Below are 25,882 nucleotides of genomic sequence, written 5' to 3' on the forward strand. Positions count from 1 at the left end.
CTATGCTGTGCATACTACCAAGTTTGCACTCTGTAAATGAATATGTTGTCCTGCAGGTGATGGACATCGCCAAGCTGATGAAGGCGTACGTCAGCCTGATGGTCAAGAAGCGTTACAGCAACTGTCAATCAGTCAGCAGCCACGGCAGCCATTGCAGCGCCTGGTGACAGACGCCAAGCGTCATGGAGTGGAACCCTCGTCATCAGCAGGGAGCAGTAGTCTGTTGATGTGGTCCAGTCGGGCGTTTGGATGCGACAAAGAAATGAATGTAAATAGAAAATAGTATTTGATGTGGTTTTAGAACACAACTATTTCTTATTAGCACTAAAACAACTTTAGTGAGATTTTGAATGTAAAGAAAATGACATATTTGTCAAACATTTCCATTGGCCTACTGGCCAAACGAAGGTCGCCTCATAAGTGCCTGTTCCAAAACACGAGTCCACTTACTCTGGTTCTTATGTGTCCCAGCCCGACTGGATTTTTAAGCACAGACTATTACACCAAGAAAAAAGGGTTCTGGTCTGGTTGCAGCCCAGTCATACCCTTGTCCATTAAACAATCATGAGTTGATGTTTTTTACTAATGCCAAAAGAAAGAGGTGATCAGAACGCTTGGACTCTGATGTTAGTGGAGCTCCGCGGGCGGCAGGTCCATCCAAAGAGGCGTTCAGGTTCCTCCCACAGTGCCTTGCTGTATATTTCCTACTTTTTTGTGCAATGTTTATGCTGAAATATATATTAATCACTTGGCTGTACATTTCATATCTTCTTTATGCATCTGTGTGGTGGCCATGAGTCCCTTGTTCTACGTGACAATAAACAATGTGTCAATTCAGCATGAAGCCTCATGTCTCAGCAGTAGCCTGGCATGACCTTTATTCTACTTCATCATGTTGTCTTCTGATAAATAGCACTTCAGTATGATTAGATACCATTGAAATGGTTGCCATGGTGAAGTGTTCTCACTGGTGGCTAACAGTTCAAGTTCCTTCATGGTATCCTCAGAACATGACTTGGACTCTGAAGTGTTTCTGTTTGGTGGCGTTGTGACTCATTCCCATCTTCAGCAGCCACTTGGACTTCTTCATCTGCACATACTGCATGTCCTGCTTGTGACGCCAGGCCATGTTACCTAGGAGATATGGAGAGGGGCAGGGCAATATGGGTGGGGGCACAGGAAGCCTGGCAATTACAGAAAAGAACATCCTGCTCTCTACTTTAAAACATTGATTCATGTAGTCATCCCTCGCTAGATAACGCTTCAAACATCCCTCCCACACCGTGTTGCTTTTTCAAACTAAACTATTAATAAATGATGGCTGTTTTGTGGTCGACTACGGCCTAATAGTAAAGAAAATGCATATTTAAGCAAATTGTACATATTTTTTGGATGTTATTGTCATATGTGATGGAGACGCATCTACTTCCACAATGGAACGCTGCAGCCATCTTGTTTACATGTGTGTTCCACAGCGGAAGACGAGTGTCTTCATCACTTACATAATGTACATGTTGCAGAAGACAAATATGGTAGAGCGATTTGTCAGATCTCATTTGTTTTTGTTGATGCAAATGTATTACTCTTTTGAACGCATATTGTTTTGAGGAGCCCAATTCTTTATTTAAAAAGGACCCAGCAATTGAGCAGAAATCCGCCCACAACTGGCCTCGTGGGACCACCTGAGTGGGTCAGTTGCTAATCTTTCAGGGCTCACTTTCAAATGTGCAAACCTCATGACCTGAAACTTTAGCATGGATTAGCATGAGAATACAACTTACAAACTAACTACATTTAGAGGTCAGAAAAGTGGAAAAAGCATAATAGGTCCCCTTTAAATTCTTACAAAAAGGTTCAATATCATAATCATGTGCTAATGTTACTGTTGCAGTCACAGCCCACAACAAGCTAAAAGCCATCTCTGAACCATTGATGTCATTTCCTGTCCACCATCCATTCTGTTCCCGTCTTAAAAGAATTATTTTCCGACAGATCTCTCTCGGATTACTGTTTGGTTAATCAATTATTTTTACAACATTAGCCTTAATTGGAAAGGGTCGTAGGTGAGGTGAGGAAGTTTATAGCGTACCTGTGTTGCCCCCCCAGCCGAGAGCTTTGTAGTGACGCAGCACACGGCCCACAGCATTCTTGTTGTGGCTCACCAGCGTCCTCTGTGTTCCAAAGCGCTGCTTGTAGTATCTCATGAGGGAGCGATGGCCAATCCTGGCACCTTTTGGGAAAAAAGTTCAACTTTGTTAAACAGCCCTCACAAACGCCAACAAGCATTAAACACTAACGTTAAAACAATGCGAAGAAATGTTAGACACAAATACAGTACATAGCATATGAGGGAGCAATAATCTAAGAAATATTAGACAAATACAGTACATTGCATATAGTGAGGGAGCAATAATCTAAGAAATTAGACCAATACAATACATAGCGTATAGTAAAGGGAGCAATAATCTAAGAAATATTAGACAAATACAGTACATAGCGTATAGTAAGGGAGCAATAATCGATAAGCAATATTGCGGAGCGACGGTAACATCAAACATTAACAAAACACCAATATGAATTGGTGCTCATTTTACGGCCGTTTGTATTGAGTTGCAGACTCCTATAGAGTAGCACAATAAAGCTTTCTAGATCTTCCAGAATCTGCACCTATTCCAGCTGGATTTCCTTGGCTTTCAAAAACGGTCTGTTTTAATTTATTCCACCCACAGCCCCCCCTTCCTGGCACGCCCACGCCACTGATTGGTCACACTCCAAAAGCACTCCTGAGGACTTGCAGACTACTGCCGAACCCCACTTTCTAATTTTGTTGGTATAGGAGTTAATAATAAATGAATAACCCTTTGGAGAGCCATACCATGAGTTACTGGCTGGAGACCCAACTTACCACGTATGAACCCAAGTTGCAAACGTACAGTAGGTCCGCGTTTACTGTGTGCAGACAATGTTGACATAACATCGGCAGCGAAATGATGTCATTAAACTGTGATCACAGTGAGCCGGTGTGTGGGAGGGGGGGGGGGGCCTCTAAAATAGAGCGTTCAGAGCAATCCCAAACGTCCTTCAGGGCTCACTTCCAAATCCCCAAACCTCATCTTTAAACTTTCTAACGTTTATAGGTCGGAAAAGTGTGAAAAGCCTGATAAGAGGTCCCCTTTAAACAACGTTAACGTCAACCAAAAAAAATGCCAAAGTAGGTTAAACATTAAACAAACTACATTCGCGAAGAACACGATGAGCAAAGGTGTCTACCTGACGGGAGGGTGAGCTCCAAAGTGTCATCGTCATATTGAAGGTTGTCATCAGGAAGTTCCGCCCCCTCCATGTCAGCTTCCTGCCCATCCCCACTGTCAGGGTAGCTGCTCCTGTCAGCCAACACAACAGCAAACATTCACTTCCTGTCACACCTGAACATCATGTCATCCTTCATAGCCACATGCAGTTACCTGAACATTGACTTCCTGTAACACCTGAACATCATGTCATCCTTCATAGCCACATGCAGTTACCTGAAGTCGTAAAAGTCAGCCAACTCGAGAGCAGCGTCGCCATCTGTGAACAGTTTGCAGTGACTTTTGTCCGTCATGTGACGCTGGACCGCCTCAGTTGAGTAAAAGGAGCGCCCCTTCTCATTGCACCACAGACATACGTTCCCCGCACCAACTTTCTCTCCTGAAAAACCAACACCATGTCACCCTCTTTGACTGGACCAGAGCCAACCAGACCACACCAGACCAGCGGTGTAGCGCTTCTTTCAGGGCCGTACCGAATAAGGTGTGAGGTGAAGGAGCGAGACTCACCCAGGTAGCGGATGAGGCCTTTAAGGTCGACCAGGAAGTCGAGGTCAGGGATGAAAAAGCTGTGGACATGTGTCATGTGGGCAACGTTCCTGAACAGCGACTTGGAATGATGCGAGCAGAAGAGACAGTCTGTGACAGGGATGGACCCCGGAAGAGCAGGGGAGCGCTGTGGCTCTTCCTCCTCCTGCTCCATGCTGTCATCTTCCTCATTCTCCATGTCATCATCATCATTATCGTCATCGTCATCTACATCCTCCCAGTCCTCTGCAGAGACAGGTTTACGATTAGAAGATTGTACTTGTGGCTGAAGTGAGCTTTCACCTCCATACCTTCCTCTGCAGCAGTCGTCTCTTCCCGTTCTCTCCGTTTGGCCTGCTCCTCCAACCACATCAGTCGAGGAGGTTTTTCCGACTTCTCTGCCTTGTGCCTCGCCGTCCTGTCCTGACTAGTTTTGGCCTGCCCGGGCCTCTGCTGCTCCTTGAGGGCCTGCTGCAGGGCCTGGTTCTGAGCATCGTGGTCTGTTTTCTCAGGATCGAGCCCCTTTTCCAGATTCTTCTCGTTGAGCTTGTCCACCTCCCTTTGGGCGGCCATCAGGGCTCGCCTCTCAGCCTGCTGGTGCTTGTGGGACTGTAGGTGGTTTTGGAAGGCGTTGGTGCTGGAGAACTTCTTGTTGCACATGCTGCAGCTTTCAACGGAGCCAGCCTCGGTCAGCTTCTGATCGGCGGCGGCCCGCTGGGACAAGACCCTCTCCTGGAAGTTCTCTGCGGTGACCGGCAGCATGTCGGCCACCTTTCTCTTCAGGTTGTAGCGGTGCCAGTCGCTCTTGTAGTGTGCACGCTGGACATCGCCATCCTCGAACGCCACCCGGCAGCTGATGCACGTGTAAGACGCCATGTTGGCCTGAAGACAACTTTTGAATAATAAAAGGACAGCTGTCAATCGCAGTCATGTGAGGAAGTAATAATATCCGTGACAGATACGTTCAATATCATGATATTGTTTTTTGTATTAACATTTGCTACAATTCAAAAAATAAACATTTAGAAAAAATATGTAAAAAGCACTGGACTCATAAAATCGATTTCCACTCAATTGTGAACGAGTCACGGTAACAAATAGACGACAAAGTCCGAACAATAATGAACTAATACAGCTTGGTTTAACTGCCAGGTATTCTGCCACAAAGCTATTCAATGCGATGAGTAGAAGTTTACTTAACATTTGTATTGTTTATTTAGCTTCTTTTAAAACGTTAGCGCTTTAGCTTGTCAGGTTAGCTAGCTAGCTAGCTAGTGGCTAGCTAGCTAGTAAGAAAGTACGAAAACATTTCAGCGCCACTTTATAGACGTGATGTCTATAATTGACTTACTTGTTCTCGGGCTGACTCGATAGAATGGTCGAGTATTTAAACCGCCTTTGGCCAAAGCGTGCTAGTGGAAAACTTCCGCGTGACCTTTGAACCGCTCCGCCTTCTAGACGCGTCACGTGTCATAGCACCATCTACTGGCCAGGCGTATAAGACACACGGACTTGAAAAACAAATGTGCAGAATCTGTTGAGATTTAGCATTAATCTACCATGATTTAATGATAGTTTTAAAAACATTTTATGAACGATGAAGATGATGAGATTAAATAAAACCAGAATGGAGTGACTTTTTCTGTTTATTATCCTTTGAAAGCACATTAGCATACAAATGATGAATCCATTTGAATTATGAGTGTTAGTGGCTGCCTGAGTTAAGGGTACGCATGTCAACTCATGCCCCTCAAAACAAGTCAGCAATTTATTAAAACCCACATTTATCTTTGTCTTTGAAAACATCAGCTTGTGGTTTTACTTTGGAACTAAATTAAAAGGTGTGTGACAGCATCAATCTTTCATCTTGATTGCTGATCAAGAATTGATTAGCAGCTAATCAATATGTAATGTGCGGTGCAAGGTCAAAACCGGCAGGCAGGTCTCAGCAGCGGGACTCTGTCATGGCGACGGGTCGGGCCGACTGGCAGGTGCTGGGAGGGGTGAAGACATTTGGGTCGCTGATGCCCAGCTGGAGGTTGAAGAAGCGAGTGGACGTGGTGACGCTGCTGTTCTTGATGTAGGTCTCCTGCACCGGGTAGCAGTCCTTCAGGGTGTACACACCCACCCACGTCTCATCTGGGACAGAGGACATGTTTATTCACCCCCCACCATCACGTTTGTCCTTTTGTCAACACGGCGGGACTCACGTCTGCGTGCTGGCTTCCTGTCTGACCATTCCTGGACCTGCACGTTGTCCCCGGGACCACCGATGATGTACTGGTCCTCGAAGGTGGAGTTGTCTGGAATGTCGAAAGGGTCCCAGGACTCGGTCAGAGCAACCTTGGAACATTCTTTAGTCTTCTGGTCGATCTGAAACATCACCATGCTGTCGTACAAATAGATGTACTCAAAGTACCTGCAACAGCAACAACATAGAAATAGTTCATAGTTGGCCTCGTTTGTAATCATACGGTAAGCAGCTTTTATTTGCTCTCAAGCAACAATACACTACAGTAGTACTACACACAACCACCGTGACTATTCTTCTTGCAGCATAAGCCAACAGCAGTAAACAACGACACACTTCCTTGGTGGTGCTTGTGTGTCTATTTGATAACTTTGTAGGACAAAGAGTTTCACCTCTGACACGGTGTGTGTTTCTTGTGCTGCTGCAGGATTCGGAGTCTGTGGTTCTGGCCGTCGTAGGACACCGCGGCCCGGTTGTTCCTCCCGGTTCCGTGGTCGTACAGCACCCACCTACCCTCCCATTGCAGCGGGGCGAGGCACGGTACGACATCTGGGTAAGCTTCCAGTGGGGGCAGGCCGAGCGTGAAGGAGGCCGCGGCGGTCACTAGTAAGACAACCAGTCGCTGCATCGCGTCTGCTTGGTTTACGATTAACTTGACCACGGATCTCAAAAACACAAACTCTACAAGGGGGGCGCTATTTAGCTTCCTATTGGGACTTTCAATCTAAAAGCCCAGTTTCAACACTGTACTATTTTACGATTTTATTGTTTCTATAGTCTATGCGGTGAGTTTATTAAACTAAAAGTTTAAGTAAATAAACTAAAAGTCCACATACATGGTTCGCTCAGCAAAACAAAACATTATTGCCGACGGAAGTGACGATCTCTTTGAAAAGTCACATTTTCCGGCCCAATATGGCGACGAGAAAACGCGGACTTCGAGCCAGGTCGTCTGAAATGCAACAAAACGAGCAGGCAATGAAGACGTGTGGTGTAGAGTTCGACTCCAGCGACGACGAGGGGCCGGAGGAGGTCACATTTGAGGATTCAAAGGTTGAGGCGCTGCGGAGTGCCCAGCAGGCGCTGGAAACCGCTCGCAGGTATCTTACTAGCTAGCTAGCCAGCCTAGTCTGGTGAGAAGCACGTCTTTGTTTTTAAACGCATTTTAAAACACACCAACTTCGATGTTTTTTTTCAATAACTGAATTTTATTTTTTAAATGTAATATTAAAAGGGCGCATAGTTGTAGCACGACCCAGTCAATGCAGTATTGCGGCTTCTTGGCTGACATTTTGATGTGAGGAGATGCTAACGTTGGCGAGTATGTGAATGTATGGGAGGGTTGCAATCGGGGAAATGTCTGACGCTTTCCCGTGTGGCTTCCAGGGAAAAGGAACTGCTCAAGGAAAAGAGGAAGAAGAGGCAACAACTGTTCCAGGAGCAAAAGGTGATTTCTGTTTCTTCCCAAGTACTTTTTTTTAACAGAGCAAGGAATTTTCAACATAGCATTTGTGAACATACAAGTTGCAAACTATTTGTACACCGAACAAGAATTATTGAAGAAAACACTAAAATGACCAGGGACATTATTACTAGCCCCCTTTAAGAAACGACCATTTATTAAGTCATTTGCACAAACTACTTTTGTGCAAATAATGTGCTTTAACTTCAGGTGATGTCCTTAAAGCTGACCAGGTGAATCAGGCGATTTCACTCAACAATTAAAACATGGTTTAAAAGCCTCAGTGTGGGTATTTGAGCTGTTAGTTGAGAAAGCACCATCCATTTGGACTTGAGAAAAATAATTATTGATGCACACATAGCAAGAGAACAATGTACAATGCTATCCAAGCGGTTCCAAGTGTCAACACAGGAAAAAAGGGAGAACACCATCCCCACAGTGAAACATGTTGGTGGGAGTATTATCTTGTGGGGATACTTCAGGGCATCTGGAACTGGAAACCTTGTCAAGGTGGAAGGAATCATGAACAAAGAATATGTGGAGATTTTGAAAGCAAACCTCAAACATTCAGCAGTAAAACTGGGTCCAGGTCATCACTTCATCCTCCAACATGACAACGATCCAAAACATACGTCCCTCTTGGTGAAGAACTATCTCCAGAAGACCAAAATGAATGTCAGAGGGTCTGCACAAAGCCCTGACTTAAATCCCATTGGAAGTGTGTGGGGGGACCTAAAGAAGAATGTCCATGCCAGAAGGCCATCACATCTGGAGGAGCTTGAGAGATTTTCCAAAGAAAAAGGAGTGTGAGAGACTTGTTAAACTATAACTAATGACCACACGCTGTTATCCAACAAAAAGTATATTCAATTGACCATTAGGATCCGGGGGCTAATCATTTTGGTTTTTGTGCAATATTTTCATTTCTGTGTGCAAACTAAAATATTGGAAGCATCCAAAATAAAACTAGGATGTCTAAAACAGCTGTGTCCAAAATGTGATGCTCTGTTTAAAAGTACTTGGGAAATACTTTAAAAACAGTGGCATTTTTGTGGGGGGGGCGCTAATAATTTTAATAACTGTATACGTATGTCTCTGAGATTATCCGCACTTTCTGCAGGCTCACTTGTTTTTCTTCTTGACAGAAGAAAAAACTGCTTTCTCTTGAAGTTTTGGAGGAGATTGCCTCTTCACGGCAAGTTCACATGTGTATCCTGTGTGTTGGCTGATGCCTCAAGACGACATGTTTTGTTTTGTTTTTTTAAACAGAGGTAGTCCATCTAAAGATGTCCAAAATGCTCCCGTCGCATCTCAAGATGAAAAGCACCACAAAAGGAGAATGACCAAGCAAAAACCAAGACGCTCTCGAAAGTAAGTGCCTTCAGATGCGTGTTGGAATAAAATACTATGTTAGCAGTTTGATAAGTGCTGCGTCAATACAATAGGATGCTATAAATGAATAGTCACATGTATGTTAATGTCAAGGTGATCTTTGTCAGACTGACAGGAAGATGCAAGGTGATGACAGTCAAGTCTCAAGAGATGTCCTGCCAGCAGAAGACGGCGGAGGACTTCATCCATTCATGCCTGTACGGAGCAAGAAGTCGCCGCACCACAAGTAAGAGGACATGATGGCGACACATCCAGTTGGGCTGTGACAACCCAACATGAGCTGTCTCAATTTGAGCTCTGATAGGAGCAACCTCACCGCTTCATCCCATTGGGTATCCCCTCAGCGTGGGACATCCACTAGGACTTGGCAGCACACGACTAGCTCAGAGTTCAGTTACTAACAGTGTTACATGTTTGTCTTGCTAGACAACCAGCTGCTGTCCCTTCGCAGTAAGACGGCCCCAAAAAAAAGTTCAGCGGTACAGTTTGTTACGGAAGAATGGGGTGAGATGAGGTCTTCACAACTGTAGTTGGTCCTTGCGGAGACTCCTCCTAATATGTCATGTCTCTCATCACTAGCTCAAAAGGAAAAAGGTAAAGCAGAGAAGGTCAAGATGAGGTGGCTCCAAAAGAACATTCCCTCCAGCTGATTGGACGCCGGCAAGGACACGCCCCCTTGCTCCAACAAGAGCGGTGTTCACTTGCGGACACAAACATATGCACCAACATGTCGGGCAAGCCTAGATCGTACATCATGGGTAGGGAACCTATGGCCCGAGAGCCAAATATGGCTCTTTTGATGGCTGCATCTGGCATTAATGCTCCAAATATGAAACACTCATGCAGTGTAATAAATTTTCTACCACAGTGCGGGTGGTCAGAGCCTAGATTTTAATGCAGTAGACACCAAAGCTTTTATCAGATAATGTGGTAGCCTACCCAGCTCGTTGAAAGATCAGGAAGTAAAGTGCCCTCCTTTTAATCAGTCCGCTAATTCTGCAGTGCAAACAGTTTTGAAAACTTTGGTGAAAAATGATTACCATTAAATTATTGATTAGCTTCACTATAAAAAATAATAAAAAAATAATTCAAAGGCTTGTATTCTAAAATTGTCATGCTTAAAAATGTAGTGCAGATACATTTTAAAATGTGGCTTTGGTGTCTCTTAGCCTAAAAGGTTCCCACCGCCTGCTGTATCTCTTGAGCCTCACGTCTGGCCTGAGACTAAACATCCTGCATATGACTTCAGGAAGTGTGCAGCAGCTAGTCAGGGCCTTCAGAGAGCCTTTAACATGAGACATATGGACTGCGGGTCACTGCAGCATGTCAACCCTGTTCAGAATAAAATATTGACAGGTTATTCAAACTGAGGTGTTCCATGATGGGAGATCAGAGTAATTATTTGTCATCTTTTAATAAAAATCTTGTCACCCTCACATAAATTGCACATCATTTTGGCCACACTGACACACGGCCGTGAACTTCCTGTCAAGTGGTGTTGGTGCAGGCGTCCAGCGACTGAAGGAGAAAGAAAAGGAAAGACATCTAACTTGATCTTACCAGCACTGTACTATGGCATGCATAGATCTCAAACAGACAACACACTTTGTCTAAGAAGTTGGCTAAATGCGACCGCTCACCTTTTTTGCAAATGCATCACAACCCCAACTACAGAAAAGCTCGGTGACGCCAAACAAGAGCACGGATTAACAGCCATGACAGCATCCTGCTCAAAAGTATTTGGTTGTTCACTCGTGGAACTGTTACACACACAGTGCGCATGGGGGGTAGGGAGGTGTACACGGTTTGTTTGCTGCCGAGCATGATGGGAAGTGGTGGCCTGGCAGCGCTATGTCCTACTTCCTTTAAATGAGACAAGGTCGAGGACAAAGATGATTGTTGGACGTCACCTTCCAGAACAAACAAGAAGCAACAAAAAAGGGAGGAGGGGTTATTTTGGCTCCTGAGATGTTTAGACATCAATTTGAACTGCTGAGAGGGGAACGTTCTTATTTAGAACATCCAACATGCCTTTTTTGGGGTGGGGGGGGGCAGGTAGCGGTGGTCGTTCCAGCCAAAGTAAATATTTGATCTATCTATACAAGTCCTTTTGCGTGATATATAAATGTTAACATGTGCACACTGGCTGGCGTGATGGCGACCTTTATTCGAATAAATGGGAGGAGCTTGCTGGAGCTCAACACAAACTGAATGCAATAATAATTCATATGAGCGTCACTGTAAACCTGCACAAACTAAAAAGTAAGAGCACCGCCCACTCGTGCCCCCTTGCATGTTCCAACACTACTCCCCCTTCAAAACAAACTCATACAAAAATAAAAGAGGGAATGTCTCCCCAGTCAGCAGAGGGAGGGGGCATCTCTAATCAATGTTCAGCGCCACCTAGTGGTCTGCATTCACCCGGGTGGGGCAAGACGGCGGGCAGCCGTGGATGTCACATCTGTTTTCTGGTTTGGAGAGGGGGTGGGGCTGATTCCAATGGCCACAATTTCTGCAGCCGTGTTGGGTTGAGAGGCTCTTAGGAGATTCAAGTTGGCTACGCTCGGCTGTCACACCATCAGTCAGTAAGGGGGGGTAGCCAGTGGGACTGGTGTCTATTTACCATGAAAAGGGAGGCTGTGTGTGTATTTATGTATATATTCTTTTAATGTGTGTGTGTGTGTGTGTGCGTCCAGAAACCCCTGATCCTTTTAACCCACTAATGGCTGAACACAACGTCAGCAAGATGGTTTCTACAGTACAGCTCTACTGCTAAATAAAGTAGGCGGGGGCTGGGAAGAGCACATTTCTGGACTGTGTGTGTGTGCGCGTGCGTGTGCTCAAATGTGGGGCTAGTGCAGATAATCGTCCACGGCAGCAAAGGCGCAGGAGCCGCTGCCTGTTCGTGCCATGATGGCGAGGCACTGGGCAGCCTGACCCACGGCCTGAGCCAGGGGGGGCTGCTTCGGCAGGTTGTGTGTCTCTGGAAGGGAGGAGATCCAAATATGAATCAGGCAGGTGGTCCAGCCCCACTGGGCCGTCGTGGTCATGCCCTGACGCCCTGATGCCCTACCTAATATTGCACTGTTGAGGGTGGAGCACACAGGTTCTCTCTGGATGGCATCCAGCTGGTAGCCCACCGGGCTGTTCCAGGGGTCCGAGTAGGCCAACAGGCTGAAGGCATCCTGCAGCACAAGACAAATGTTAAAAATGTCATGCCGTCTTTACCCCCACCAAGGCTAAAGATGATTTAGTTAGCATGATTATGTTACAGCTTCACTGATTTACACTAAACATTTCATCTTGGTCGTTAGTGTTATGTGCACTGCTGTCACCTACAGGAGAGGAGTGGAAGGAGGACATGTTTAAAATGGTCTGTTAGCTTAGCATGCTGTTAAGGTGTTTTGGGCACCTTGAGCATCTTCTTGTTGGCAGAGTTCTTCCCGCACTCGCGGCGGAGATGTTCGCTCATGCTCTGCAGCTCTCTGCCAAAGTGGATCATCCTTTCGATGGCTGCCTGACTGCCGCCGCAGAGCTGCCGCTTGAACTGAGCAGACTCCACCTCTGAACAGTCGATAGCAAAGATGGCGCGTTACGTGACGCCGCTTTGACCAAGCACAACCACACTGCATGCCGAGCGATACCCATGTCGGCGTCGCATTCGTCAGGCTCAGCCACATGTTTGGAGCTGCCATTCAGGAAGCCGTTGGAGGAGGACTCTGTGACACCGTTGGTGAAGTGATCCACCTCCATGTCTACGTCGTTGCTGAGAGAAGACGTCAGAAGGTGCCAGTCAGTCCCGTGCACACAGGTTGATGTGATAGGAGAAGCGTAAATGTCACCTGGTCAGAGGCGGCTGGCTGCAGCTTCCGTTCAGGCTGATGTCAGATGCTGGGGGTGTGGAGCCTGAGCCTGGGGGGCCAGGCTTGTGGCTGTTAGGGGAGGAGCTGTGGCTCTTATTGGATGTCACTCCATTACAGCAGTTACTGTCAAAGCCTATGAGCACAGTGAGGCACCATCTCAACCACTGTTGGGGTGGGGGGGCACATTCGGCTCACATACATACCTGTCAGGTAGGACTGTGAGCTGCCAGCTTTGTGGGTGGGGCTGCTGAAGTGACGGGGTGAGCCAGGGTAACTGTCCTGAGATTTGGGGCTGCGGCCTCCCAGACACCGCACCTCACTGTCTGTCCCGTTGACCATCTCAATGAACTGTCTAACCCTGGGGGGGGGGGTATTTCAAATGTCATTCAATTGTGTGGAGACAGACTTCAGGTGCATATGGATCATAAGGGACCTACTTGAGCATGAAAAGCAGGTCTGGGTTCCTCTCCAGGAGGTTTGGATAGAGCTGCTGGGTGGTCTCGATAGCCTCGCCCATCCGACCTGACAGCACCAGCTTCTGGATCTCTGCAAACGACCAATCAGCACATTTATGACAAAGAAACCTTGGTTTTCACAATACATTCATACAGGCAGAGTGTAGTGTCGCATCATGTGGTCATGGAGGGACTCACTCTGTCGGTTCTTGATGGAGACTAGCTCCTCGTGCACGGCCTGGTCGGTGGTCTTGGCGAAGGCTTCAGCGGTGGCACAGTAACTATGGTGAACCAGGTAGGATGCCACCATCCTGTCAGGACAAGAAAATGTCAGCGGATGGCAATATGACAGGACCCTAAAGCACTCTGTGTCCAGCAGTCTGACAACTTCCTGTTTTAATCCCACGCCATGAGGAGAGTGGAGGACAGCAGGCCCAACAAATGCAGATTAAATCCAGCCAGGACAAGTAATCATAGCAACACACAGTTAATCCCATCAGGACATGACATAAGCACAGATCCTATCCTACAGAGGCCTGCACATGATGATGATGATGATGGATAAAATTGACCTGATGCACCAGTTTGAGAGAGGACATCCGTCTGGTCCTGTACACAATATTCAAGCTATCAGAAAAAGTGCTCTTGTACATTATTTAGCAGGTGTAGGTTTCTAAAGGAAGTGGCCGCTTGTCACAACTCCAGTAGAAAAACAACAATGCCTGGCAGTAGTAAAAAGGCAGCTGCGTCCATGGCAACCCTGCACATCAATAATAGTGGTGACTCGTTTCCAGATGCTCACATGACAAGCAAGCATCTTAGCCCAAAACGTGCTGTCGATCCTCTTACTTTTGGATCATGGACTGCCACTCGCCCTCACGCTCTCCGATGGGGAAGCGATCAATCTGCGCCTGGATCTTTGTCCTCCACTCGCGCATGTAGTCCTCGATGTCAAAGACAAATGGGTGCTGGCCAAAGTTGGCGTCGACCACCTCCCCTGGAGTCTGCAGGCCCACAGTGGGGTACAAGTTGGGCTGCAGGACAGAGAAAGGTTCTGAAAGAGCTTGACAGGACGGGATTCTACATACATGGAGATATGACAGCATTGTGACAGTAATCCAGGAGAAATGCAGAGATGAACGGTTGGCTCACGGTTGTGCTGAGCAATAGATTGTTACTTCGATGACTACAAGAACAACATCCATGCTGTCAAATACTGCACACCAAATGTCCACATGAAGCTCCCCTCTCTAGCTGTCAGGATACGCAACAACACCAGCTACACATTCATGTATGTATGTGGAAGAAGAAGGTGAGTACTTACCGGCAGGTCTGTGAAGGCGATCCCTGCACAGGAACAGACACAGTCAGCATGGAAAAGAAGAGCAGAACAGACAGTGGAGAAAAAAAAAACACTTCCTGCTTACCGAGGCTGTGCCCATTCTTTGTGTAGAAGCAAGTGTTGTTGATCAGATTGACGCAGCAGCCGATCACATCACCCGTCGTAAACGTGGGCCCGTATGGCTGACCGGTGCCAGAGGAGCAGAAGGAGTGGCCATCGTCTCCATGGTAACCGTACGAGTGCTTGTCCCAACCTGACAACATGTGACACAGAGAAGATAAGTGATGATCATCTGACATTCTACAAGTGACTTTCATCACAGGAAACCCAGCACCGCCCACTTGCGTAGAGTGCTCCTAATTAGCATGCATGCATCAGTGTGTTTGTTATCTTCACATGACGAGACAAGCTCATGGGCGGGTCCACAGACTGTTTGGTCTGATAAGCTCAACCATGCTAGTGCCAGGTGGCAACACAGTGACAGCAGAATTACAAAATATTAAGGCATTTTTCAGATTCCATGTTGAATTAAAAATGAGTCTTTCCGCCACCCACAGAAAGGCAGAATGTGATTTGAAGACCTTATATTGGACGTATAGGCCTGTGAATATTCTCATTCATCCAGGTCATTGGACTCCCAGGGCAGTCAATCTATCACAACCGGACTTGGATCTATACCTTGGGTGGGCCTAATGCAGTGGCCCACCAATTGTGCCTGTCCCAATTGAGGGACAGGGGCCATTTGCTGCCCACAGTTAAATTTTTCTTGGGCATATTCTATTAAAATATTTAAAAAATTGTAATTTTATGGGTAGACGAGTGGTTAGTGCGCAGGCCTCACAGCTAGGAGACCCGAGTTCGATTCCACCCTCAGCCATCTCTGTGTGGAGTTTGCATGTTCTCCCCGTGCATGCATGGGTTTTCTCAGGGGAACTCCGGTTTCCTCCCCCATTCCAAAAACATGCTAGGTTAATTGGCCACTCCAAGTTGTCCATAGGTATAAATGTGGGTGGGAAAGGTTGTTTGTCTATATGTGCCACCAGTCCAGGGTATAACCCGCCTGGGCTCCAGCACCCCCACAACCCTCGTGAGAATAAGCGGTAGAAAATGATGAATGAATGTAATGTTATTTGAAATAGTTGACAGATTGAATGTTAAAGGGGACCTATTATACTTTTTTCACTTTCCTGACATATAAATGTTGTATTCTTATGATAAACGATGCCAAACTTCCAGATAATGAGGTGTGCACATTTGGAAGTGAACTCTTAAAGAAGTTTGAGATGGCTCTGAATACTCTGTTTCAAAGAGTTTTTTCTAACACTGGCTCACTGTGATGAGCCGGACTACCATATATGGGCGTTCCCGGGTCCAAGTACAAGATTTCACCGTGCTAGCACAGAACTAACACTAATGGCTTCCAGGAAATATTTGTTGAGGTTTGAACTTGCCTAAAAAGGCAATCATCAGGCAGAAGTGGTTGGAGTTGCAGATTGCTGACCAGCAAGACAAAAATATGGGATATGGAAAATATGGAATATTGTGACCATGCAAAGCTGGACTATCCGCCAAACTGTTGCTGAAGCCCAATGGCTTTCCAGCGTTACGTGGTCATGTTGACGAGTCAGAAGCGCAAGCTCAAAGTAACAATTTAATTTAGCATTGTTCTAACTGTCTTTATTTTGGGCAAGTAAGCGGTTGTATGTGTAGCATCATAGTGTGCATACAGGAAGCGTCTCACCTGCATGCAGGCTAATTACAAGCTCATCAATGTCTGGAGTTGCCAATAGCCTTTTCCACCACAATTAGTGGATCAACCAGAGTTTATTTAAACACAGGTAGTCCCCCAAAAAACATTATTATAACATGACCAAATTTACACTGTCGATATTGTATCAAGATTGTCTGCACTCAATAAACGCTGAACTACGTTCCCACTCTGAGTTCATACACAAGTAAGTCAGGTGTCTCCAACCAGTAGCTCATGAGCTACCGCTAGATCCTAACCACTTTTCAAGTAGCGCTTTAACGGTTTATTCATTTATCAACTCCTATACCCAAGTCCTCAGTAGCAGTCGGGAGTGTGACCAATCACATCGGCGTGGGCATGTCTGGAGGCGGGCCGTGGGAATACAAAATGAGCATAATAGGTCCCCTTTACAAGATGTTACACTAACACTTACCTAACACTTACTTCACTTTGTCGACTATTAAGACAAAACATAAAACTTCGGTTGTTTTTCCTTGAAATATATTTAGCACCTTTTCATATTTGGACCTAAATTCGGTTGGGTTGAGCATTTTTAATAAAGTGGACTCTGCATGTGGACCTGTGTGGAAAAAGTTTGGACACCTTTGTAACATGAGGCTCCTCCCTGACATAGGTCAGGTGAAGTACTGCAACATCTCTATCAATCCTGCGTAAATAAACAAGTTACAGCGTACAAGTGAACCACAACTTTGTTGTTTATCTTTCCGCTGAGGTCATCACCAAGGAATTACACCGCAATATGTTTTACGCTGCAAAGAACAAAACCAGTTTGCGACATCTGAATGTAGGTTAGGTAACACCCACTGGTACACTCCCCATTATTACACACTAGGTACAGAGTCAAAACAGGGACTGTAGCAAATGTTTCAAGAATTTATTATAAAAGGGTTTTAAAAATGTACTTTCACAAAGATAGTAACATGGAGTATTCGGTTGACACTGTCAAAGATGAAATCCGTAACTATGTTTATTATTGTGTTTGACGTGTATGTGCTTCTGATATATTTACATCATGTCATGTGCAGTAATGCTGTTCCACATGCTAAAGCTAGGCTAACAAAGCAACAGTTGGTCAAACCTACTGATGTCGTAAGAAGCACAATAAAGGTTGGGTGTGGCGCTGGTGTCAACTTACCAGGCAGTCTGTTCATGTTGACGCCCTGAGCGGAGAGGCCGATGCCCATGTACCTGTGGCCACAGGAAGCATGCACAGACAGAGAGAGACAGAGAGAGAAGACTGTGATTGCTGCATTTTCTCAAACCATCCCTTCCTTTCACCTCCAAGTAGTCACTCCCTCCTAAATGACACATCAACTTCACAAACTCAACAAGTATGACTTGTATACACTGGAAGCTTTTCATTTGGGCTGCAGAGAAAAGGTTTAAAAAATTAAAAACCCATAAACTAATCATAACGGGGCGGTTTGTGAATGTAGCTTGTTGTTCCAACTGCGTACAGCAGGTGGCAGTATGTATCGTAACGCTTCTTAACACACCTCATACACACCAAGTGTGTCAGAGAATAAAAGGATGTATCAGGAGGGATCAGTGTTGCCAACTTTGTGACTTTGTCGCTACATTTAATGGGAATTCAGAACCCGCAAAATACTTACAATGTTGAATACTTTTGAGAAGTTTGATTTTAATACAGTGTACTCACATTATTATGCCATATATCCTTACGTTCATGAAATATGGTCTTAAAATGTTGACAATAATATTGTTTATTTGTAGGACAATTTTCATCCAGCCTAATTTGTTATGGTAACTGTATATTTATGTATGTATAGTTTTGTTCAAAATTATTCAATCCCCACTGCAATAATGCGTTCTAGCAAGGTTGTCTTTCTTTTTTTTTTTATCTTTCTATCGTTTATAATCAGATCAAAGAAGGACTTGTAAATTCGGCAACTGGGCAAAGGCCTCCAGTTGACTGGAATTTTGGGGCTTTCATGCTGCAACTCCCTTCTTTAAGTCCCACCACAGATTTTCTATCAGATTTAAAATCAGACGATTATAATGGCCACTCCAGAATCTCCCAGCCCTTCGCCTGCAACCAAGCTTTGGTAGATTTGGATTTTGGTATGCTAGGGATTGTTGTCCTGTTGAAAGGTCCAAGGTCTCCCAAGCTTCAGTTTTGTCCCTGACTACATGACATTTACACCCAAGATTTCCTGGTAGTTGACTAAATTCATGGTACCTTGCACACACTGAAGATTTCCTGTACCTGCAGAAGCAAACCAGCCCCAGAGCATGACTGACACCCCACCATGCTTCACAGCAGGCATGGTGTTCTCTTCTTTCAAAGGCATCGTTCTTCCTCCTCCAAACATATCGTTGAGCCATAGGCCCAAAGAGTTCCAATTTTGTCTTGTCGCTCCATAGACCAGTATCCCAAAACCCTTGTGGTTTGTCTCCGTGTTGTTTGGCATACTGGAGTCAACACTTCTTGTGATTTGGAGTCAGCAGAGGGGTGTGCCTGTGAACTCCCAGCATGGAGACCTTCATCTCGCAGTGTGCGCCTTATGGTCTGAGCTGACCATGGGTACCTCCCTCTGATAAGTCCTATGGTAGTTCCTCAGCTGTCACACGACGATTTTTCTCCACCTTTCGCTTTAGGTACCGGATAACAGTCGCTGGCAGCATCCTCTTTCTGCCGCGCCCAGTTTGTGGTTCCACTGTGCCTTGAGCTTTAAATTTACAAATAATGCTTCAGATTGTCCTTTGAAACTTTGAATTCCTTTGCTATGTTTTTTATATCCAAGGCCTTGCTTCTGTAAAGAAATGACCTTCTCTCTTGACTTCTTTGACCATTGCCTGGACTTCACCATGTTGCAAAGACACCACTGACTATCTAGAATAGGGGTGCCAATTATGTCGATCTCGACTGGTCGATCGCAAAGGCATTGTGGGTAGATTGCATAGCATTGAAAAAAAAAAGTTGGCGCCAGCCTAGCATCCGTCCTCACAATGACATCTGATCTGACCTTTCTGACACACAGGTCACTGGACATGTGCATACAACTGCAGTACTGCAAAACTACTGCAGTACTGCAAAACTCAAGTTAGCGAGTAAGAAAGGGGATACAAATGTGTGGAAAAGCTGGACCAAGTAAAAAGCCAAAGACCTACCACTACCATGCGGAGTGGACGAGGGCTTATTTTTCAAAATGTCATTTTCGAAGTGCGTTTACCTCATCGGTCAGTCTACAATTGCTTTACCGAAGAAGGAAAACGTGGAGCACCATTTTCGGACTGTTCATAAAAACTATGTCACCGAGTTCCGTCCGAAAAGCAAGCTGAGAAGGCAAAGGTGAAGGAACTAAAATCCTAGCTGTGTGGACAGCAGTCATTTTTCACACAGCTAACTTCCCAATGCATCCCTGGCTGATTCCATTCAGTGCAAGCAAGGTAAGGTAATGACAAAAACATTTACAGAGTTGGATTGTGCAATATAGGTTGATGCAGTAATGCAAGGTACTTCAGCATATACTATGCATATAAAAATAATAATTGATAAATAATGTGTTTTGCTTTTTTTGTAGGTGGTGGATCAATTTGACTGTCATGCCATAAGTAGCTCCAAGGCTGAAAAAGTGTGCGCACGCCTGGTCTAGAAGGATTCATTTAGTCAGTGAGCAAACCACTAAAAGGGCATTTGTTATTGTATTAGAAAAAATATTGTTGTCATTTTAGTTGCATTTAGTTATTTTATAACTCCTTGTAAGATTTTATTATAAACATGATTTCAATCTTTTTTTCAATTTCTGAAAACCCTTTCCTGCAATGAGGGTTGAAAGTTATTAGAGTTGTTACTAGGGCTCAAGAAATTGTTGAAACAAGAACATTGTGACAAAAAAACGTTTAATCAGTCTGGAAATCCACAGCCGACATACACGCGCGTCTGACACATCGTGTGTTTACGCGACGCAAAAGATGCACTTCAAGTCTATTTTTGTTGCGTTTAAATATAAATTCAGCAGCATACTAGTTGGAGAATCACCAGAAAACAGCTTCTGCTATCAAAATAAACTTTTCTAACAAAAAAGTTTGAAAGACCCTACGTTATGTAACCAGCGCTCATTGCAACAAAGACGATGGATGGCGAACAATTCATCTTTGAAGTGGAGAAATGTAACCTTTTATATGAGCCAAAACACCAGTTTTACAGGGACAAAGAAAAAAGAAAAGGGATGGCTCTCAATAACTTTAGATATTGATGGCAAGTTATTGACACATAATCGCATGTGCTTTTGTTTCGCTAGCACAAGAGCTGGGGGATACGCAACGCTGAGCTACTTAAATCAACGCGTGTAAAACGCTACATGGACGCAACGTACGCGATACGCATCTGCTGTGAATTCAGAGTTAGCAAGCGCCGTCAGCGAGTGAGTGCTGTGCACTTAACAATGCATGTAAATCCAGATTAGACGAGTCAATTGTGTGCATCCTCTTTTACCATTTTAGCTGGGAGCAGTACCTGACAGCCATTTTGTGTCACACGTCATCCTGCATCTAACACTTCATTCATGGATTATGGCGCAGCGCCACAGTAAAATAAAAGGGAAATTTGGGTTGTGTTTTTTAAGTGAAAATGTTAATAGTGCATTGGTGTGAAAATGTTTGCCCCCTTTGTCACACAGATCAAACTAATTTAAATATTAGTCAATGACAACACAACTGAAGACATTTTTTAAGAGCCGTCCCTCTCGATACGGGGAATTTTTGATGATTTCGACTCACCTCAATTTTACCAGAAAACATCTTGATGATCCCCAAAGCCTTTGAACAAAATACTTTTTAGAAAGCATGTGTCCCATTACATCTGGCATAAAAGTAACGCTGCATTTCAGAAAAAGAACATCACAGCAATGGATTGTCCTGCTGCAGAACCCAAGTGTGTTTCAGCTAGAGGTCATGAGCAGATGGCCTGCATTTATCACAGCAAGCCTTCCAGGTCCCGAAGCAGCAAAACAGCCCTGGACCATCACACTACCACCATATTTTACCATGATCCAAAATACACCACCTCTGAATGGCTGGAGAAAAACTAAATCAAGACTTTGGAGTGGCCTAGTCAAAGCCCTGACCTGATAACAGGTAGGCCATGTAGGTTTTGTGTTCAGTTGTGTCGTCATTGACAAATTACATTTGTTTGATGATCTGAAACATTTAGGTGACAAACATGAGCAAAAAAAAAGAAATCAGGATGGGGGCAAAAAAACACTGACACCATTGTAGCTTGAGGGTATTTTTCAAAGCACAGCAATAATCAAGAGTGTTTCAAAACAGGTCTAAATAGAGCGTTAATGAGTCACAGAGAGTGAGTGTAGCAAGGACAAACAAAGCATGCATCTTCCTACCCGTCTCGGCCTTTGCTGATGATCTTCACTTCAAAGTAGTAAACGCCGCACGCCGCCGGAATGGGGTGAGTGGCCCGGACGGATGCCGCGTCTTTCGGTGTCTTGCCATGACCTTCGGGAGGGAGACACCACGATAACGCCACAGCTTGTTTTCTTCCACAGGGTACATTCATACACGCATAGATGAGCCCTCTTTTCTATGCTGATGTCTTGTTTGGGCCAAGAGTTGAACAGGACAAACAAGACTACAGATACATTACTACTCATTATACTCCAATTACTATCCCTGTCACTGTGTGCATTGTTCTCTCATCACAACCTCATCCCCCTCAGTGTTTCACATACATTCCTGATGCATTCACATATGAATTTGGACCGCCTGGTCACCACTGCTCATAAACACATTACCTTGACACTGTCTGTCAATGTTGTTAAACTCCACACTGTAAGTGATGGTTTGCATTATAACTGCTTCTTAACACACCTCATACGTATCCGGCCTGATAATACCGGATGAGACGACCATAAGACGACTTGCCAAAAATCTAGCGACGTTTGCCGTCATTTGGGAGGCTGACATGAAAGCATGGATTGCTCTTATGAACAAGCAGAGGGTGCTGCCTACCAAAAAGCACTCATGGGTGGCTTGTGTGTTTGTGACTCACAAAAAAATGACAAAAAAGAAGAAAGTTCATTTGTATGTCTAATAGGGCTGTTAATCAATAAAAGTATTAACAGCATTTGGCCTATAGTTGACTCAAAATTAAGTGTATATAATTGGTGGGCGATTGGTTAGCATGTAGGTCAGCAGATGGGCAAGACCTGAGCGTTTCCATGTTCTCCCCGTGCATGCGTGGGTTTTCTCCGGGTACTCCGGTTTCCTCCCACATTCCAAAAACATGCTAGGTTAATTGGCCACTCCAAATTGTCCATAGGTATGAATGTGAGTGTGAATGGTTGTTTGTCTATTTGTGCCCTGTGATTGGCTGGCCACCAGTCCAGGGTGTACCCTGCCTCTGGCCCAAAGTCAGCTGGGATAGGCTCCAGCATACCCACGACCCTAGTGTGGATAAGTGGCGAAGACAAATGATGGACGGAAGTTTTCATTCCAAGTAGGGATGTAAATCCCTCTGTGGTAAACGATTTGATAAGCATCGTGATACACAGGTTAGGATAAAACACAACTATTCGATATGATTAAACGGTTACATTTGTTGATGCAGACCAGTGGTCACCAAACTTTTTGAGCCACAAATACCTGGTCTCAGCCGTGTACCTGCGCAAGATCTACCCCCCATATACATATAAGTACACACACTGTCAAAATAAAAATGCCCATTTTATAAAGGTGTCATTCTTACAGTATTTTCAAATTTGTAAAAAAGAGCACATCATATCCCCAAGCATGCTGTAGGGCAGGGGTCCCCATACGCTCAGGCATAATGAAAAAAAATGACAAAATAACAATAATTTGTAAATAACTACATCAAATATGACTTCCTGTAAAAGGATAGAAATTATGGAAATATGAGCCTTTACTTTATTTAAAAACAATATATGGACTTTTTGCATGCGAGTAGCAACTTGTCCCGCTTTGACAGTCCTAGAACTCACTTACATATTGCACAGATAGATTATAGTCTATTTTCCCCTTTTTCTTTTGCCTCATATTTGGTCCCAGATGCTGATAATATGTGGGAATACATAAAGGTCAGATATGATGACCTTACTAATTCCTAATGTGCATATTTCTGCATTGCAACTTGCCGAAAAACTAATTCCAGGCTGATACTGATGGATGGTGGGTCTGTATTCATTTAGTGCTTTTAATTTGATGTGGTTCCTGTCATAGTTTTGCACAAAACATAATAAGTTACATTCAATTGCTAATATTGAAGATACATTTACATAAATATCTTAAATAAAATTCACCCAGAATCTGGCGCTGACAACTGTCTCAGCAACAGCCATGAAACTGCAAGCCTGCGTGTGCACGATGACACGCACAAGCATAAAATTAAACAAGCACAGATCATGTGTGATCATTAATCATGTTGATCGTACACCCTGCTTTGCATATCACCATAGTGTTGCATGACCAGAGCTCTTCTATTTATTTAGCCGCTTCTTCCCTCTCTGGCCGGAGTTGTCAATGATGTTCGAGGCTATTCCTTCCACTCAGCGAAGTGGACATCGAAACAAGGAATCAAAATAAAATACCCATTTATTGGTCCATTTCTGTTTGATATTTGTTCCTAATTGTGACTCTACATCCACTGCTGCGTTTCAATCACGTATAAAAAAAATAGTAGAATTAAAGCATAATTGTCTGCAAACCATAATTGTTGGGTGACTCACTCGCTTTTTTGTCTCTCCCACAACATTATTCCTCTGTCCTCCAGTGTCTATTACAATTCAATGCACATCTCATGGCAAATTATGCAAATTACACCATGACAACATGAACAACGTCACCACAAATAGATTGCACTCCTGTGGGAAACACTGCCTCGATCCCCTCTCCCTTTCCCTTTCTCTAGAGCAGGGATGGAGAACCATAACCAGCCCATGGGGGTACTTGATCCCCAAAAGAGCCCAACAGTTCACTCACAAATGTCCTTAGCATCGCACTGAAAAACAATTATCTTAAGATGATTACCAAAGAAAGGGCATTACTTTAGAGTGACAACATGTGGACATGTTGATCTTCGACCAGTGAGTAAAAGGTCAAGGTTAACAATGTAATGATGTAACATTGTAACAACTGTGTAATGTAACTACTTCAGGTTTTTCTGAAATGACAGAACTGTATAGAAGAACACACCCAGGAAGCACATTACTGCACATCCAACTGTAGCTTTCCTAAAGGCCTTCTTCAGCAAGCTTCAAGATGGCTTTGCTGCAAGACACCTGTGCATCACTAAGGCCCATCTGAGTGTCAGCAAAGACATCATCCAGCAGGACATGTTGACAAGCGAACACCTGAAGACTCATCAGGTCATTTACTGCATTTCCTGATCCAGCTAGCCTCCAATGCTACATTAGCCTACTAAGAAGACCGATTTGCTTTGAGGCTTTTAGCTAACGTCACACGATGACATCGTTCGCTTAGCTAATAAAGTCAAATGGTGATTTCAGAATATTTCTGGTCTTGGCGATTACATCAGACAGTGTCAATGCAGCCTGGAAGCTAACGAGCTGTGAAAATGGAAGCTGCTAGCCTAGCCTACTTTGTTTTTAGCCTAGTCGACGGCATCTGGCTTCCATCAGCAGGCTAATGTTCGCGATGAGCCGCCCTACCTTTATAGTGCACACGAAGGTTGTTCTGTGACAGCCCGATGTAGCTGAACTTGTCCTTGGGGCTCCAGGAGCGAGGCAGCGGGGTCTCGTTTTCATTGACGGCTGGGTAGAGTCGTCGGAGCCGCCGGTTGAGCTCCTTTTCCTGTTCGTTGAGAGCAGAGTCTCCGTGGACAACCACCGACATGAGGAAGCCGCAGCCCGACGACTGTCCCGACATGGCTACAACCGGACGTTTGCTAAAGTGGCTTGTCAGCAGCAAGCCACAGCTTCTTGCGTCCGTCAAGTTTAGGCAGCACAGCTAGCTAGCTAGCAGGCTATGCTAACTGGCTCCGCTGGCCGCAGAGAAGCAGCCAGAGCTGGTTAGCCTAGCAGCTAGCCTGGCTAACGTTAGCTCGGCCACCAAAGGCAAAGCGATCGTTGAAAACTACTCAGGTTGACATTAGCGGACAAAGACGACAGTCACTGGAAGAAGACACGCTGCCACATCGGATGACAAGCAGGTGAAAGAAAGGTGCGATTGCGGTCGGATCAAAGTGTCAGCCAGCGTTTAAAGCCAAGCGATGAGAAAAGTCTCAACGAGCTCAAACAGCCCCGATCTTTTGTTTGTTGTCGGAGCCTTATCCTGACATCTGATTGGCTTACGGCTGCCCCGCTCACTTCCGGTTTGTCAGGCAAGGTAAACAGTGAGGACATGAAGACAGATGGTGGACATTCTTACACAGTGGACAACTGTGTCGTCATCGACACTTTACCGACTTGGCCGTGTCGTCATCTGTATTCATCATCGACAAACACGCTGACAATGTGTCCCTTATGATGATTTTAAACGTTACATCCAGGCACATTC

General features: G+C 44.9%; 5 protein-coding genes across 5 annotated transcripts in view; 2 read left to right on the forward strand and 3 right to left on the reverse strand.

Moving 5' to 3' along the window:
* Positions 1-863, forward strand: part of myo10 (myosin X) — a 48,783-nt gene extending 47,920 nt beyond the window's left edge. The window contains exon 41 of the mRNA XM_058065499.2: positions 57-863. Within this exon, the coding sequence (XP_057921482.2) occupies positions 57-167 (111 nt within the window). The 3' untranslated portion in view covers positions 168-863. The remainder of the gene's footprint in view (positions 1-56) is intronic.
* Positions 853-5,328, reverse strand: znf622 (zinc finger protein 622). The gene is made up of 7 exons (XM_058065501.2): positions 5,188-5,328; positions 4,148-4,728; positions 3,819-4,082; positions 3,528-3,690; positions 3,271-3,383; positions 2,090-2,230; positions 853-1,134 (listed from the first exon to the last, which is right to left on the reverse strand). Exons 2-7 carry the CDS (start codon positions 4,710-4,712, stop codon positions 1,004-1,006), a joined length of 1,377 nt encoding a protein of 458 aa, XP_057921484.2. The 5' UTR covers positions 4,713-4,728; positions 5,188-5,328; the 3' UTR covers positions 853-1,003.
* Positions 5,329-5,463: 135 nt separating this feature from the next.
* epdr1 (ependymin related 1) lies at positions 5,464-6,784 on the reverse strand. The gene is made up of 3 exons (XM_058077808.2): positions 6,480-6,784; positions 6,047-6,255; positions 5,464-5,975 (listed from the first exon to the last, which is right to left on the reverse strand). The coding sequence occupies exons 1-3, from the start codon at positions 6,713-6,715 to the stop codon at positions 5,782-5,784; spliced, it is 639 nt and encodes a 212-aa protein (XP_057933791.2). The 5' UTR covers positions 6,716-6,784; the 3' UTR covers positions 5,464-5,781.
* A 211-nt stretch (positions 6,785-6,995) lies between these two features.
* On the forward strand, positions 6,996-10,383 carry nol7 (nucleolar protein 7). The gene is made up of 7 exons (XM_058077795.2): positions 6,996-7,187; positions 7,474-7,534; positions 8,695-8,744; positions 8,819-8,920; positions 9,049-9,167; positions 9,368-9,445; positions 9,521-10,383. Exons 1-7 carry the CDS (start codon positions 7,003-7,005, stop codon positions 9,589-9,591), a joined length of 666 nt encoding a protein of 221 aa, XP_057933778.2. The 5' UTR covers positions 6,996-7,002; the 3' UTR covers positions 9,592-10,383.
* Positions 10,384-11,614: 1,231 nt separating this feature from the next.
* Positions 11,615-25,675, reverse strand: ranbp9 (RAN binding protein 9). Its single transcript, XM_058077783.2, has 14 exons — positions 25,036-25,675; positions 21,736-21,847; positions 17,508-17,560; positions 14,687-14,854; positions 14,584-14,606; positions 14,109-14,293; positions 13,458-13,570; positions 13,242-13,350; positions 13,008-13,162; positions 12,784-12,937; positions 12,586-12,707; positions 12,354-12,505; positions 12,015-12,126; positions 11,615-11,924 (listed from the first exon to the last, which is right to left on the reverse strand). The coding sequence occupies exons 1-14, from the start codon at positions 25,250-25,252 to the stop codon at positions 11,794-11,796; spliced, it is 1,806 nt and encodes a 601-aa protein (XP_057933766.2). The 5' UTR covers positions 25,253-25,675; the 3' UTR covers positions 11,615-11,793.
* Between the last annotated feature and the right edge of the window lie 207 nt (positions 25,676-25,882).

The sequence above is a fragment of the Doryrhamphus excisus genome, linkage group LG11 (assembly GCF_037039965.1).
Source record: "Doryrhamphus excisus strain RoL-2023G ecotype Guam linkage group LG11, RoL_Dexc_Guam_v1.1, whole genome shotgun sequence".
NCBI classification, from domain to species: Eukaryota; Metazoa; Chordata; class Actinopteri; order Syngnathiformes; family Syngnathidae; genus Doryrhamphus; species Doryrhamphus excisus.